The sequence below is a fragment of the Colobus angolensis genome, unplaced genomic scaffold (assembly GCF_000951035.1).
Source record: "Colobus angolensis palliatus isolate OR3802 unplaced genomic scaffold, Cang.pa_1.0 Scaffold59, whole genome shotgun sequence".
Lineage (NCBI taxonomy): Eukaryota > Metazoa > Chordata > Mammalia > Primates > Cercopithecidae > Colobus > Colobus angolensis.
Window position 1 is genome coordinate 4,918,699 of NW_012119487.1, and position 16,836 is coordinate 4,935,534.

Genomic DNA, 16,836 nt, shown 5'->3' on the forward strand with positions numbered 1-16,836 from the left:
ATGAACCCGGGAGGTGGAGCTTGCAGTGAGTCGAGATCGCACCAGCGCACTCCAGCATGGGCAACAGAGGGAGATTCAGTCTCAAAAAAAAGATCGTGGATATATAGTAGCTGTATATAGTTATGTGATACCTAAGCTGTTTTGGTGCAGCCATGCATAGAATAATAATGACATCATGGAAAATTGTGTATCTATCCTCTGAAACATCCTTTGTGTTAAAACAATCCTAGTATACTCTTAGTTATTTTAAAATGTACAATTATTATTCATTATAGTCTCCCTATTGTATTATTAACTACTAATTTTATTCATTATTTCTTTCTTTCTTTCTTTCTTTCTTTTTTTTTTTTGACACACAGTTTCGTTCTTGTTGCCCAGGCTGGAGTGCAGTGGTGCGATCTCGGCTCACTGCAACCTCTGCCTCCCAGGTTCAAGTGATCCTCCTGCTTCACCCTCTTGAGTAGCTGGGATTACAGGCATGTGCCACCACGCCTGACTAATTTTGTATTTTTAGTAGAGACAGGGTTTCTCCATGTTGGCCAGGCTGTTCTCGAACTCCTGACCTCAGGTAATCTGCCCACCTCGGCCTCCCAAAGTGCTGGGATTACAGGCGTGAGCCACCATGCCTGGCCTCTATTCATTATTTCTAACTTTATTTTTTTAACCCATTAATTATCCCTGCCTCCACTCTGTCCCCCTACTATCTTTCCCATCTTTCGGCAACCATCCTTCTATTCTCTATCTCCCTGAGTTCAGTTGTTTAAATTTTTAACTCCTCCAGATAAGTGAGTACATTTGATGTTTGTCTTTCTGTTCCTGGCTTATTCACTTAACAAAATGACCTCCAGTTCCAATCATGTTGTTGCAAGTGATAGACTCTTATTCTTTTCTGTGACTGAATAGTATTCCGTTGTGTACATGTACCACATTTTCTTTATCCATTCATCTGTTGATGAATGGATAAAGCAACTTAGGTTGCTTCCAAATCTTGGCTATTGTGAGTGGTGCTGCAATAAACATGGGAGTGCAGATATCTCTTTAATATACTCATTTCCTTTCTTGTGGGTGTATACCCAGCAGTGGGATTGATGGATCATATGGTAGCTCTATTTTTGGTTTTTTGAGGAAACTCCAAACTGTTCTCCGTAGTGGCTGTACTAATTTACATTCCCACCAACAGTGTACAAAAATTCCCCTTTCTGCACATCCTCACCAGTATTTGCTATTGCATGACTTGGATATAAGTTGTTTTAACTGGGGTGAGATGATAGCTCATTGTAGTTTTGATTTGCATTTTCCTGATGATCAATGATGTTGAGCACCTTTTCCTATGCCTCTTTGCCATCTGTATGTCTTTTGAGAACTGTCTATTCAAATCTTTTGTCCATTTTTAAATTGGATTTTTAAATTCTTTTCTATAGCGTTGTTTTAGCTCTTTGTATATTCTGGTTATTAATCCATTGTCAGATGGGTAGTTTGCAAATATTTTCTCCCATTCTGTGGGTTGTCTTTTCACTATGTTGATTGTATCCTTTGCTGTGCAGAAACTTTTTAACTTGATATGATCTCATTTGTTCACGTTTGCTTTGGTTGCCTGTGCTTGTGGGAATATTACTCAAGAAATTTTTGCCCAGATTGATGTTCTCGAGAGTTTCCCCAATGTTTTCTTGTAGTAGGTTTCTAAGTTTAGGTCTTAGATTTAAGTCTTTAATCCATTTTGATTTGGTTTTTGTATATGACGAGTTAGGGACCTAGTTTCATCCCTCTGCCTATGGATATTCAGTTTTCCCGGCACCATTTATTGAAGAGACTATCCTTTCTCAAATGTATATTCTTGGCATCTTTGTTAAAAGAGAGTTCACTGTAGATGCATGGACTTAGTTTCTGTGTTTTCTCTTCTGTTCCATTGGTCTCTATGTCTTTTTTCATGCCAGTCCCATGCTGTTTTGGTTACCGTAGCGTTGTGGTATAGTTTGAAGTCAGTAATGTGATTGCTCCAGTTTTGTTATTTTTGCTCAGAATAACTTTGACTATTCTGAGTCTATTGTGATTTCATATAAATTTTAGGATGTTTTTTCTATTTCTGTGAAATTTTAGGATGTTTTTTCTATTTCTGTGATGTCATTGGTATTTTGATAGGGATTACATTGAATCTGTAGATTGCTTTGGGTAGTCTGGACATTTAAATAATATTGATTCTTCCAATCCATGAACATGAAATATCTTTGCATTTTTTTTTGGTGTCCTCTTCAGTTTTTTCATCAGCATTTTATAGTTTTTATTATAGAAATCTTTTACTTCTTTGGTTAATTTATAGGTATTTAATTTTATTTATAGCTATTGTAAATGGGATTACTTTTTTGATTTCCTTTTTGAATTGTTCACTGTTGGCATATAGAAATGCTAGTGATTTTTGTATGTATATTTTGTATCCTGAAACTTCATTGAATTTATCAGTTCCAGTGGTTTTTTTTGTTAGTGGAGAATTAAGTTTTTTCCAAATATAAGATGGTATCATCTGCAAGCAAGTTTCATGTGACTTCTTCCTTTTCAGTATGATGCCCTTTGTTTCTACCTTTTAAAAAACACTTTTAAGTTCTGTGGTACATATGCAGATTGTTACATAGATAAATGTTTGTCATGGGGGTTTGTTGTACAGATTATTTAATCATCCAAGTATTAAGCCTAGTACCCATTAATTAGTTTTCCTAATCCTCTGCCTCCTCTCACCCTCAGCCATCTGATAGGCCCCAGTGTGTATTGCTCCCCTCTATGTACCCATGTGTTCCCGTCATTCAGCTCCCACTTATGAGTGAGAACATGCACTATTCAGTTTTCTGTTCCTGTGTTAGTTTGCTAAGGATAATGGTTTCCAGCTCCATCCATGTCCCTGCAAAGGACGTGATCTCATTTTTTTTCTTATGGCTACGTAGTATTCCATTGTGTATATGTGCCACATTCTCTTTATCCGGTCTATCATTGATGGACATTTAGGTTGATTTCATGTCTTTACTATTATGAATAGTTTTGCAGTGAACATACGTGTGCATGTGTCTTTATAATAGAACAATTTATATTTCTTTGAGTGTACCCAGTAATGGGATTGTTGGACCAAATTGTATTTCTGTCTTTAGGTCTTTGAGGAATCGCCACACTGTCTTCCACAAAGGCAGAACTAACTTATACTCCACCAACAGTGTATAAGCATTTCTTTTTCTCCACAGCCTCTCCAGCATGTGTTATTTTTGACTTTTTAGTAGTAGCCATTCTGACTGTATGAAATGGTATCTCATTGTGGTTTTGATTTGCTTTTCTCTAATGATCAGTGTTGTTGAGGTTTTTTCATTGATTTTTGGCCCCATGTATGTCTTTTTTTGGGAGATGTTCGTTCATGTCCTTTGCCCACTTTTTAATGGGGTTGTTTTTCTCTTGTAAATTTGCTTAAGTTCCTTATAGATGCTGGATATTAGGCTTTTGTCAGATGCATAAATTGCAAAAATGGTCTCTCATTCTGTAGGTTGTCTGTTTACTCTGTTGATAGTGTTTTGTTGTTATTGTTCTCTTTGCTGTGCCAGAAGCTCTTTAGTTAAATTAGATACCATTTGTCAAGTTTTGCTTTTGTTGCAGTTGCTTTTGGCATCTTCATCATAAAATCTTTGTGCTGATGTCTCAAATGGTATTGCTGAGGTTGTCTTTAAGGATTTTTTATAGTTTTGGATTTTACATTTAAATCTTTAATCTATCTTGAGTTGATTTTTGTGCATGGCGTAAGGAAGGGGTCCAGTTTTAATCTTCTGCATATGGCTAGCCAGTTATCCCAGTGCCATTTATTGAACAGGGAATCATTTCCCCATTGCTTGTTTTTGTCAGGTTTGTTGCAGATAGTTGTAGATGTGCGGTCTAATTTCTGGGTTCCCTATTCTGTTCCATTGGTCTATATGTCTGTTCTTATATCAGTATCATGCTGTTTTGGTTACCATAGCCCTGTAGTATAATTTGAAGTCATGTAGCATGATGTCTCCAGCTTTGTTTCTTTTTGCTTAGGATTGCCTTGGCTATTCAAGCTTCTTTGGGGTTCCATATGAATTTTAAATTTTTTTTTCTAGTTCTCTGAAGAATGTCAATGGTAGTTTAATGGAAATAGCCTTGAATGTGTAAATTTCACTGGGCAGTTTGGCCATTTTCACAATACTTCTTCCTGTATATGAGCATGGAATGTTTTTCATTTGTTTTTGCTCATCTCTGATTTCTTTTAGCAGTGGTTTGTAGTTCTGCTTGAAGAGATCTTTCACATCCCTAATTAGCTGTATTCCTAGGTTGAATGTCCTTTATTTCTTTCTCTTGTGTGACTGCTTTAGCTAGAACTTTCAGTACTTTGTTGGATAACAGTGGTGACAGTGGGCATCCTTGTCTTGTTCTAGATCTTAGAGGAAAGACTTTCAGTTTTTCCCCATTCAGTATGATACTAACTGTGGGTCTGTCATATTGACCTTTATTATATGGAAGTATGTTTCTTCTATCCCCATTTTTGAGGGTTTTTATAATGAAGGAATGATGACATTTATAGAGTGGTTTTTCAGCATTAATTGAAATGATCATATGGTTTTTGTACTTCATTCTGTTGATATGATGGATCACACTGATTTATTTGCATATGTTGAGCCATTCTTACATCCCGGGGATAAATCCCACTTGGTCATGATGAATGATCCTTTTAATGTATTGTCGAACTCATGTTTGCTTGTATTTTGTTGCCAATTTTTGGATCAGTGTACATCACTGATACTGGCCTATAGTTTTCCTTTTTTGATATGTCTTTGGTTTTGGTATCAGGGTAATACTGGCCTCCTAGAGTAAGTTTGGAAGTATTCCCTCTTCCTCTATCTTTCAGAACAGTTTGAGTAGGATTGAAATTAGTTCTTTAAATATTTGGTAGAGTTCAGCAGTGAAGCCATCAAGTCTCAAGTTATTCTTTACTTAGAGGCTTTATTAGGACTTTGATCTTGCTACATATTATTGTTCTGTTCAGCTTTTGGATTTCTTCATGGTTCAATCTTGGTAGGTTGTATGTGTCTAGGAATTTATTCATTTCTTCTAGATTTTACCATTTATTGGCATATGGTTGCTCATAGTAGCCACAAATGATACTTTGAATTTCTGCTGTATACATTGTAATGTCTTTTTTATCTCCAATTTTATTTATTTTGGATTGTGCTGGGTCACCCCTGAAACCAGCATGTTTCAGAGCCCAAGGTCAATGGTATACTTGTGGGTATCAGTGCTGGTTGTTCAGGGCCCAAGGATTCTTTAGTTAGCAGATGATAAATCCTTCCAGGACTGGGTTCTTCCCTCAAGGCAGTGGGATCCTTTATGGCGCAGGGTGTGTCTAGAAATGTTGTCTAGGAGCTGGGTACTGGAATTGAGGCCTCATGACTCTGCCTGTTACCTTATTCTACTGTGAGTGACCTGGTGTCCAAGATGCAAGACAGAGTTCTCTTTACTCTTTGCTCTCCTCTCCTTAAGCAGAAAGTAGGGGACACTTTCTTGCTGGGAGCTTCACTGCCTGGGGTTGGGGGAGTGATGACACAAGCACTCCCTTTGCCATGCCAGTTGGTGTCTCTCTGGGTCACATGCCACCCTATTTCAATAGCTCTAAGTCACGCCTAGTGCTAGGAGTTGCCTAGGAATTGCAGTCTTTGTGTCCTAGACGCCTTTCAAGTTTACCTAGGATCCCAGAGCATTTCAGTTTGCAGTGTTGAGGCTTGCTGAGCAAGTTCCATCTGTTGGGATGGGTGTTTCCCTGCTGGCTAGGGCTGGTCCAAATGCTCCCTCTGTGTGTGGGTGCTAGCTGAACCTAGGATGGCTCTATCCTCCACTGTGACAGGGCAGCACTGAATTCAATGTGACGTCCCCCAGTTGCTGTGTTCTTTATCCCCAAAGTGCACAAATTGCTTTTCTGCACCACAGGCGGCTGCTGAGGGATATGGGTGGGGTGGTATCAGCAGCTCAGGACTGTCTCTCCATTCTTCCTCATTGCCTCTTTTGGTAATACAAAGTTAAAACCATGTACTGTGATTGCTCACCTGATGTTTGGTTCTTATGACAGTGTTTTTCTGTGTGCAGATGGATGTTTAAATTTGGTATTCCAGGCCGGGCGCGGTGGCTCAAGCCTGTAATCCCAGCACTTTGGGAGGCCGAGGCGGGCGGATCACGAGGTCAGGAGATCGAGACCATCCTGGCTAACACGGTGAAACCCCGTCTCTACTAAAAAATACAAAAAATTAGCCGGGCGAGGTGGTGGGCGCCTGTAGTCCCAGCTACTCGGGAGGCTGAGGCAGGAGAATGGCGTGAACCTGGGAGGCGGAGCTTGCAGTGAGCAGAGATCCGGCCACTGCACTCCAGCCTGGGCGACAGAGCGAGACTCCGTCTCAGAAAAAAAAAAAAAAAAAAATTTGGTATTCCAGGGGGTGTGGGAGTGTGATTCGTGTAGGCTTCTATTCTGCAATCTTACTCTGCCCTCTGAACTTTAATTTATACCATACAATAAATCAGAGTGAAAGATAAACAACAAGGTTACAGTGTAACTCTATTATAAATTTTGAATTTTTTTTGGTGACAAATACCAGTATATTTTTGTCTTTGGAGCTATAAATTATTTAATTTAGCAAGCTCTAAAGCTTATACATTTTAACTTCTCAAGTAAGAAGTCTGGCACTTTATGGCTACAAATTTTACTATCAAAATATCCAGAGTAGGGAATTCATTTTAATAATTATAATTCTTCTAAACATCATTTGAAGAATTATTTGTGGACACTACACTCAAGACTATACTAAATCCAAACAGTATGCCTGGGACCTCAGTTTTGAGTTTTTCATCTCAGTTATCTGTCCTTCAACTTACTACTTCCTCTTACACTTTCATTTACTAAACACATTTTCAGATTTTTAAATTGGACCTTCTCCTCCTAGGCCCTATTGGACAACTTTGTAAATATGCATTTACAGCCTTTAAACACAAACATTTTAAACTGAGACTAATTCCTGCAACCACATTCCTTGTTAAAAGTTCATCACTAGGCCGGGCACGGTGGCTCACGCCTGTAATCCCAGCACTTTGGGAGGCTGAGGTGGGCAGATCATTTGAGGTCAGGAGTTTGGGGCCCACCTGGCCAAAATGGTGAAACCTCATCTCTACTAAAAATATAAAAAAAATTAGCCAGGTGTGGTGGCAGGCCCCTGTGGTCCCAGCTACTTTGGAGGCTGAGACAGGAGAATCGCTTGAACCCAGAAGGTTGCAGTGAGCCAAGATGGTGCCACTGCACTCCAGCATGGGTGATAGAGCCAGACTGCATCTCCAAAAAAAAAAAAAAAAGTTCAGCACTAGCAATATCTTTCTGTCATTTTCTTCTGCTCAAGGAACAAAAGAAGTCAAACAGATAATGGGTTCTGCCTGAGCCATTTGTGAAGTCTAAGAACAGATACGTATACTCCCTGTTATTCTTTCAGGGCATTATTTTATCCTTTTTTTTAAACCTTGAAAAATAAGTGTTACTTAGCTTTATAAATATTTTGAAGTAAAGTTTCTGAATTTCTGTGAAGAACTCTTCTAACTTTTTCAAACACAGTCGTTACTCAATAGTCCCTGTAACATGAGATTTATTCCACAGTTAAAAAGTGACTTCCCCCTTTGTTACATATGAGAGTGGCTCTTTGTTTTCTCAGGATCCCAAACTGCTCATTCAAAACTATCTCTGTCTGTTTTCCAACACTATTTATGTCAGATTGTAGGGAAACACCCACGGGAACTTTCTTTATATTCTTTTGCTGCTGTTTTTTAAAGAATGAAGGTACAACAGTGTGAATTAATCATGGTTTCTTAGTTGCTGGGCATTGTACTGCTCCAGGGTTGTCAGTAGATATAGTCAGATTCCTGTGTTTCTGATAGAAGTCTGGCATTCACTAGTTCTCTTCGCTACTATATCATCTAGCAATTGCTCCGTGTTCAACTGGGCCTGAACCTTCTTCAGGCCTCTTCCGAAAAGAAAAGTTACCTGTGAAATGTCTTTCTGATGGCTTAATTTGTTTCTTCTCCTGGTAAAATTGGCCGTAATGTTATTTTTTCTGTTTAGCTGGTTAGGTCTCTTGAGACTTGCAACTGGTTTCCTACACACTTCATTTTGTTTCAGAAGGCTTGCCTTTCTTTTTAACACTGGAAAATAGTGTTTTGTATTCTTGTCACTTAAACATGGACAATTCGTAGGACTAATTCCTTTTCCAATTCCAGATGATTTCCTAACTGCAAGGCCAATGATTATCCATGAGGATGTCTCTTTCTAGGCATTATTCTCCCTCTACAGCTTGGACTGGTTTTACCAAAACCAGAATTCCGTTGGAGTACCCATTGTATTCTCATCCTAAATTGCTGGAGTCTTCTGTTTAGTTTTGGAAAAGTCTGCTTTTTTTCCTTCCTTTCAATTTGGTTTGATGACACCATCCAAAGACATATCAATTTTGTCAAGGTTTTTGTTGCTGCGGGCTTTTAGCAGCTGTGACAAGGTCACCATGGCTTCTGCCAACTGGGTACCAAACTGGTTTACAGCTTGAAACATGGTGCTAGAACAGTCAGTGGGGAAGGCCAGAATTGGAGACTTGCCACCTCTCATGCATGCACGCAAGCAGACTACCGGGTAGCATCCTTGTCCTCCCACCGGTGGTTGCCAGCATAGACCAATTTATCCCATTCATTTAAATTACTTGATAGTGTTCTCTGGAATACTCTTGAATATACCATAATTTAGCTAGTAAAATATGTTGATGGATTACTGATAGTTCAGTTTCTTACTATTACAAGCAGTGATACACTAAAAATCCTGTTACACATATGTCTTTGGAGTATGTGTTTCTGGAGGATACATTTGATCAAATGATATATTAACTTAGCATCTTAATAAATTCAAAAAGATTGTTCTTGTTTAAACATCAACCTTCTTGCCTGTTTCCTTATGCTTTTAGGAAAACTTAAGTATTATCAATTTTTATACTGTCTGTCAATGTAATTGGTAGATATATTTCATTGTTTTAATTTGCATTTAAAAGATTAATGAAATGGGTTTTCTGTAACATTTTTATTTTAGTCATGTTTTACATATTGTGACCTGTACTGTCTTGATATCCTTAGCTCAGTTTTCTGTTGGATTTTTCTTTATTCTATTGATTAGTAAGATTGTGGTATATTAATGAAAATAGCCATTTGTCAAATGTTAGAAATTTTTTTGCTTTTAAAAAATATACATACTCTATACTGTCATAGATGTTTTTAATTTATAGGTAGTCAGATTTTTAAGTCTTTTTAATGGTATCTTTGATTTTGTTCTTATGCTTAGGAATTCCTTTCTCAGCAAGAGTATTATGAATTTGAAAGATTTTCTGTCATCAGTATTATTTTCTCATTTTTATTATAATCAAGATTTATGATATCCAGGAATGTTTATTTCCTTTTCCCTTTTTTGTTTTCATTGTGTTCCTAGATTCTGGTCTCTAATTTGGCATGTACAACATCATCAAATAGCCTGAAACCTTGGCATATTATTATTTACTGTGGATCAGAATAAAGTATTAGATGGGATGATCTTGGATCCTGCTTAATTGAATACCAATTTATAAGTACCTATACTTGGTAATAGTTTATAAGTGGGCCAATTATCAGTCCTTGTTTGCATGACATAGTCTAAGTTTAACCTGTCTTCCAGAATAATTTTTTCTTCGAGATGGGGTCTCACTCTGTCACCCAGGCTGGAGTGCAGTGGCACAATCTCAGCTCACTGCAACCGTGGCCTCCTGGGCTCAAGTGATCCTCCCATCTCAGCCTTCCGAGTAGCTGGGACTACAGGAGTATGCCAGCATGCCCAGCTAATTTTTTGTAATTTTGATAGAGACAGGGTTTTACCATGTTGCCCAGGCTGGTCTCAAACACCTGAGCTCAAGCCCTCCTTGTCCTCCCAAAGTGCTGGGATTACAGGCCTGAGCCACCACACTTGACCAAGAATAATTTTTAATAGTGTCCTTTCACTGTAAAAAGTGCCTCAGTTTAAATAAAAAATTATAAATGATGGGTGCTGACGAGTTGATGGGTGCAGCACACCAACATGGCACAAGTATACATATGTAACAAACCTGCACGTTATGCACATGTACCCTAGAACTTAAAGTATAATAAAAAATAAAAAAATAAAAAAAAAATTATAAATGTTATACAAGATAGTAGTTTACATGGGATAGTTCCTCAGGGTATTGTAACACTAAAGCTTTAGTTGTTTCCATTTATGTCATTCAGTTGTTTCTGTTTACATTACTTCTATAGTAGTAATATTTCATTTGCTTTAACTTTTAAAATATCTGTTATTTTCATGATGAACTTATTACAAGCTTCATACACTTGCTTATGTGAGGTATTTCTAGAACAGCTATGCTAGTGTGTACTCTCTTTGCCTTCATTTTAATTACCAGAATGATGTTCACTTTTTGCATTAAATGTCCCTTATAATTCTGATTTACCTAGTATTGCTTTAAAGATGATGAAACATTTGTCTCTGTATGTGGACATATTTTGGTTATAGTTTATTAAATATGTCATCAAATCTTTTTTGTATGGCTATGACCTAATGTTTTAACCTGGCCAAATAAACCATTACTTATTACATTAATGTTTTCTGATGTTGCATATACTCGGATCATTGGATTTTGTGGTATGCTAATTAATACTGGATCATTGGATTTTGTGGTTTGCTAAGTAATACTGTTCTTAACCCAGATCCCTGTGGGAGCCACTAAATGCCAATCCCCATTGTACTGTCACAGTGTTGATAAAAGTTTGGTACTTGTTATCTGCCAGATAGGTTTTCAGCTATCTTATTTTATTCCGATAGTATTTCTCCAGCCTTTTCTTATGTAGTACTGTGTCAAAGAATATTTTATAATAGGTAAATTGTATCTGTTGTTCTTTCTTTTCTCTACTACCTCTGCTACTGCTTAAAAGGTTTATAGAGTTTAGTATTGGTCATTTTCACCACTGATTATAAACTGTAAATCAACCCATATTCTTTTATATTTTGAGGTGTTTTGTAAAATTGCCATATAAAAAGGCCAGTTTCAATTTTCCTCTACTTAAAAATATCTTTTTTTTTTTTTTACGAATACATCTTAAGAAACCTAACTTTTTTTTTTTTTTTTTAACATTTCTGGTTGTTTGTATGTTCATGTCATAATATATACATTTCTCAGTGTAATATTTAAGTATATATGTTTCACCCTTAATTTTTATGTTTGTTGGTCCCATTAATACAATTTGAGAATATCTGTCGAGTAGAACACCATATAGAAATTACCAGTTTGTGCCACCACTAGCTTTTAAACATTACTCTTTGGATATAGCTATTTATTTGTAGGTATTTTCAATTTCATGTTATGTAAACTGTGTATGACATTTTCATAAAAGTTTGTTCTTTTAAAATATCTAGGCACTGAAGATTAATGAAGTTCTTACCGTTATTTTTGCAATGCATGTAATAATGTAAAAAGAAGATTGTTTTATTAGACACAGAGTCATTTTTCTTGTTTTATGATATTTAAAGTATCTACTGTAATATATAAAGTAATGTTTGTTGGTGTTTGCGTTTCTTCTGCAGACAGTGATAATGAACTCTCAAGTGGAACAGGTGACGTGTCTAAGGATTGTCCTGAGAAGATCCTATATTCTTGGGGAGAATTGCTAGGAAAATGGTAAAACTTTATTTTTCATACTGAAAATTTTATATTTACATAGTTGATGTTAATTTGTTGTATTAAAATCTCTGTGTTAAAATAGGTTTTAAAGGATTAATATTAAAATCTATCTTAATATCTTAATGTTGTTTAAAAACTTAAAAATTAAAATATAGTTTATAGATACTCTTTATATTTGGCTAGGTCTTCCCCCCAAGTATGGTTTTATTTAACTTGCTTTTAGAAGATGTCTTTGTCTTATTATTTCACTCAGACCTTATTATTTGTCTTATTATTTCACATCATTTAGCAGAGTCAATTTTATGCTATATTGCCAATGCATTTAAATGTCTACTGTTAAAGGGTTACATTTTTTTAAAACGAAGTCTATTACCACTAAAATAGGCTGTATAGTTTAGAATTTCTTATTTTACCACTGACATAGCTTGTTTCATTCTTTCTGACTAAAACTATTATTTAAATTTTGATGTATTTTATGTGGAATTACAAAAAAGTATTCTGTTTATATTTATTATATTAAGTACTCTTTATATTTATTTTAAATACATTTTTTAAAAGGACTATCATATGTCGGTGTAATGAAAAAATCCTGCCAACAAAATACTTCCCCATACTAATATAGACATAGAAATTCAATTTATTGTTGAATAAGCGTATCAGATTACATGCATGCAGGTAGTCCAGGGGAGACTACAAAGTCTGGGCAGTCACATCTCTCTCAAGACTTAAAGTGTTTTTTTTTTGTTGTTGTATTTTTTTTTCATTCCAATAGCTTTTAGGTTTTATTTTCACATGGAGCACCAGTAAGGTGTTAGAGCCAGTCAAAATAAGGAGTTGATTTAGAGATTTATTTTCTTTACCTGGCAATTCATTTGCACTACCAAGAATGGGAATCCTTTGCATAGCTATGGACAGTAAACTTTGCATTGCCATTATGTTATATATGTTGAGAGTTGTAAACTAGCCTAGTGAAAGACAAAGGCACACACTTCTGTGTTGTCACACAATTCCCAGATGTTCCAGCCATTCCACTGAAATGATGTTCAGTAATCTTTTTTTCCATTTCAAAAATCTTACACAATTTTACCCCACACTATGTCTAGGATCTAATATACTCATTTGCAAGCATTGTCCACCTAAATCTAAATTTATCTCATATGTTTTTATCTGTTTTATTTAGGGTTACTCTCTTACTTTACTTTAAGATGAACAGTTCTCTTTTTAGATGGTCCTGAGTTAGGACAATTTCAATGGGGGATGGAGAGCGGCAGGAAGTGAGATGGGAGAGTGTGTTCTAGTTAGAGGCAGGTGACTTTCTCAGTCTCAGTCCAGGCTGGGGAACAGGAAGCATGCTAAACTTTTAAAACAGAAGCATTTTAATGCAGATAATTGGCTTATAATGTGTTAGAAGTTTGAGAGAGCAGAAAGGAGACATTATGACTGGAGTGACCCAAGTAGTAGGAAACAGCTATGGCCTATAGGACTGGAGAAATAAAATGAAAGAAATATTGTTACCAGAATCTAGGAACTCAGAGGAGGTCTGAGGAGCTGACGCAGGAATCTCTGAGGAGGGCTGCATCCTGGTTGCTTAGAATTATGAGGATGCTCATAGCAGCTAGTGTTTAGAAGGAACTGTCAGGGCAGGGGACAACTGTTTAGTTCCACACTTCTGAAGAGATATCCGAATCTCGGGTATCGGAGCAGGTGGGGAGAACCACATCATTGGTGCTGGTACTTGTTGCCCTGGCTAGAGTTAGTATTTTTCAGGAGTTATGGTATAGCTGGTGCTGGCAATGGAATTCCTTCTTCCATTCTTCTACCTTCCACCTGTATATGTCTATTACTCATGGGCAGAATCTAACCTGTAAGCCAGTGGGTAAGGGAGTTTGGGATATGTAGTCTGCAGATTCTCAGCCCTTATATCTTTGAGCAGAATATGGAAGGGTGGACTTGTAGTTGATAGGCAATGGGTAAATGACTACAAAAGGGTAAAAGCTGGGTCTAATTCTCATTTACCCATTTATCTGGGCCAATTGAATTAGGCATTCTTAATATCCAATGTTTTTAGATAGAGATTTATTTATTAGGAACACTGATAAGGAAAAAAAAATAAAAAACAGCACCAAAAACTTTTCCTAATCTTCTTCATCTTTGGTCTGAAAGTGTTCATTTATGGTCCAACCATATGGATGTGATTGACAGCAATGAATAGAATGGTAGCATATGCATTGATACCATGGCTTGGCTTCTACTATTACATGGTTCTTCCTTTCTCACTTCAGGTTATTTGCTGGGGGAAGGCTTAGGAATTTACATGGACCTCCATGCAACATAAAAATAAGCAACGTGTCTCCTGCGGCAGCTCTACTCTCTGGCCAGAATTTATTTTTCCCTGATTCTCTGGTCAAGAACAGAGGCATAGTCTTCCATTGTGGTCACTTCATAAAACAAGGGCTCCCTTCTTACTGGATCTCTCATTACTGATAATTGTGTGCTTACTTTTTACCGGCCCAACACATTCATTCTTTCTAGTACAGCAAAATACATGACACCTAAAACTAATACCTTATACTCCAGTTGAAATTAATCAGCAAAAGAGCTCTTAGAGATCTATATATAGGTATTGTAGAAACTAATTTTCTTTGGATAAGATGTTTCTTCTTGTCCATAATTTACTCCCAAAGGCAAAATAATTTCAACTTGATAAGATCTATGGAAGGGGAATATAGTTTAATGGGAAAAATACATTATGCTAAAACTCAGAACTGAATTAGAGTTCCAATTGTAGTGCTAACTTGATAGGTAGCTTGCACAAGTTATTTAACATTTTTGGGTTCCATTTTTCCAGTGAAGCTTTTATAAACTTGCTCATGTATGCATGCTTTGTCTTTCAGAAATGGAATAATGTTTGCAAAGTTTTTTTGTGTGTTTTGTTTTTCTTTTTCCTAGCCTTTAGATTGAGAAAATACCTTAATTTTTATTGTCTTTTTATGGTTTGGGATTATATCACCATTCATGAGGAATTTACAATAACAGTCTGGGCTCTTTCATTTAAGAGAATATGTACAAACATCTCACTTTCTTGGTTCTTAGATGAAATTTAGTTAAAAGTCCACATGCTTATTGGGAGAAATGGCAAGGTGAGAATGGTTGGGAAGGGAAGTAGAGACAGACATTGGCTTTTTATCAGTCAAGTTTCTTTTGATTTTAAATTATTTATTCATAATATTTTCTACATGGTAGTTAATATTCTAAAACGATAAACAAAATTTAATATAGAAAAAATTATGCTTTTCTTTTTTGCCTTTGCATGCTCTTATTTCAAAATAGATTTAAAATTCATGGCATATTATACTAGAAAACAAGTCTGTCAATGATCTAAGCTTCTATCTTTAGATACTAGGAAAAAAGAGAAAAACCCAAAGCAAGCAGAAGCGAGGAAATAAGAATAGAAATAAATGGAATTGAGAAGAACACTACAGAAAATCAGTCAAACTGAAGCTAATTTTTATCAAGATTAATATATTTGATAATGATAAACATCTAACTAGACTGATCAAGAAAAACGAGAGAGAAAACACAGATACAAGAATCAAAGAGGCTACATCATTACAGATCATCACAGACATTACAAGGATATAAAAGAATATTATAAGCAACTTGCTGCCTATAAATTTAGAAGCTTAGGTGAAATCGACAAACACTTGAAAGTCATAAATTGCTAAAGCTTACTTGAAATAAATAACCTGAATAGTCCTATATTAGGAAAAGTTGTTGGTGCTGATTTTTATTTTTTTTCCTTATCAGTGTTCCTAATAAATAAATCTCTATCTAAATCTATATAAATCTTATCAGTTGACAAAATTGAATTTATAGTTAAAAAATTTTCAGTAGAGAAAATTTGAGGCCAAACTGACAAATTCTACCAAATATTTAAGAAAAAAATAATAAGACTGGGCGCAGTGGCTCATGCCTGTAATCCCAGCACTTTGGGAGGCCGACGCAAGCCGATCACTTGAGATCATGAGTTTGAGACCAGCCTAGCCAACATAGTGAAACCCTGTCTCTACTAAAAATACCAAAAACATTAGTCAGGTGTGGTGGTGTGCACCTGTAATCTCAGCTACTTGGGAGGCTGAGGCACAAGAATTGCCTGAGCCTAGGAGGTGGAGGTTGCAGTGAGCTAAGATTGCACCACTGCACTCCAGCCACTGACAGAGCAAGACTCTGTCAGAAAGTAAAGTAAAGTAAAGTACAGTAAAGTAAAGTAGAGTAGAGTAGAGTAAGAGTAGAGGAAAGGAAAGGAAAGGAAGAAGGAAGGAGAGAGAGAGAGACAGACTGGCAGGAAGAAAGGAAGGAAGGAAGGAAGGAAGGAAGGAAGGAAGGAGAAAGAAAGAGAAGGAAGGAAAGAGAGAGAAAGAAAGAGAAAGGGGAGGCCGAGACGGGTGGATCACAAGGTCAGGAGATCGAGACCATCCTGGCTAACACGGTGAAACCCCGTCTCTACTAAAAAATACAAAAAACTAGCCGGGCGAGGTGGTGGGCGCCTGTAGTCCCAGCTACTCGGGAGGCTGAGGCAGGAGAATGGTGTAAACCCGGGAGGCGGAGCTTGCAGTGAGCGGAGATCCAGCCACTGCACTCCAGCCTGGGTGACAGAGCAAGACTCCGTCTCAAAAAAAAAAAAAAAAAAAAAAGGGAAGGAAAGAAAGGAAAAAAGAAAGAGAAAGAAAGAAAGATGAAGAGAAGGAAGGAAGGAAAGAGAGAAGGAAAGAAGGAAGAAAAAAGTATATAAATTTTACATAAACTTTCCAGAAAATAAAAGACAAGGCAGTACTTTCCAGCTAATTCATGTCATTTGCTTACCATGCTCTTAAAACCAGATGAAAATATTACAAAAATGAAAATTGCAGACCAGTGCCCCTCATGAATATAGACTAAAAAGGCCTCAACAAGTCCTAGCATATCAAATCCAATAATATGTAAACTTAAAAAAGGATAATGTTGCATGACTCTGTGGGACGTATTTTGGGAATCAAGACTGCTTTGTCATTTG

The 16,836-nt window shown here is 36.6% G+C and overlaps 1 protein-coding gene and 1 pseudogene across 2 annotated transcripts in view; one reads left to right on the forward strand and one right to left on the reverse strand.

Moving 5' to 3' along the window:
- The window catches only part of RABGAP1L (RAB GTPase activating protein 1-like), an 812,347-nt gene that overhangs the window by 194,618 nt on the left and 600,893 nt on the right, over positions 1 to 16,836 (forward strand). For both annotated transcript variants that reach the window (XM_011962353.1, XM_011962352.1), the window contains exon 12: positions 11,687 to 11,780. In XM_011962353.1, the coding sequence (XP_011817743.1) occupies positions 11,687 to 11,780 (94 nt within the window). The remainder of the gene's footprint in view (positions 1 to 11,686; positions 11,781 to 16,836) is intronic.
- LOC105526441 lies at positions 7,659 to 8,593 on the reverse strand (annotated as a pseudogene).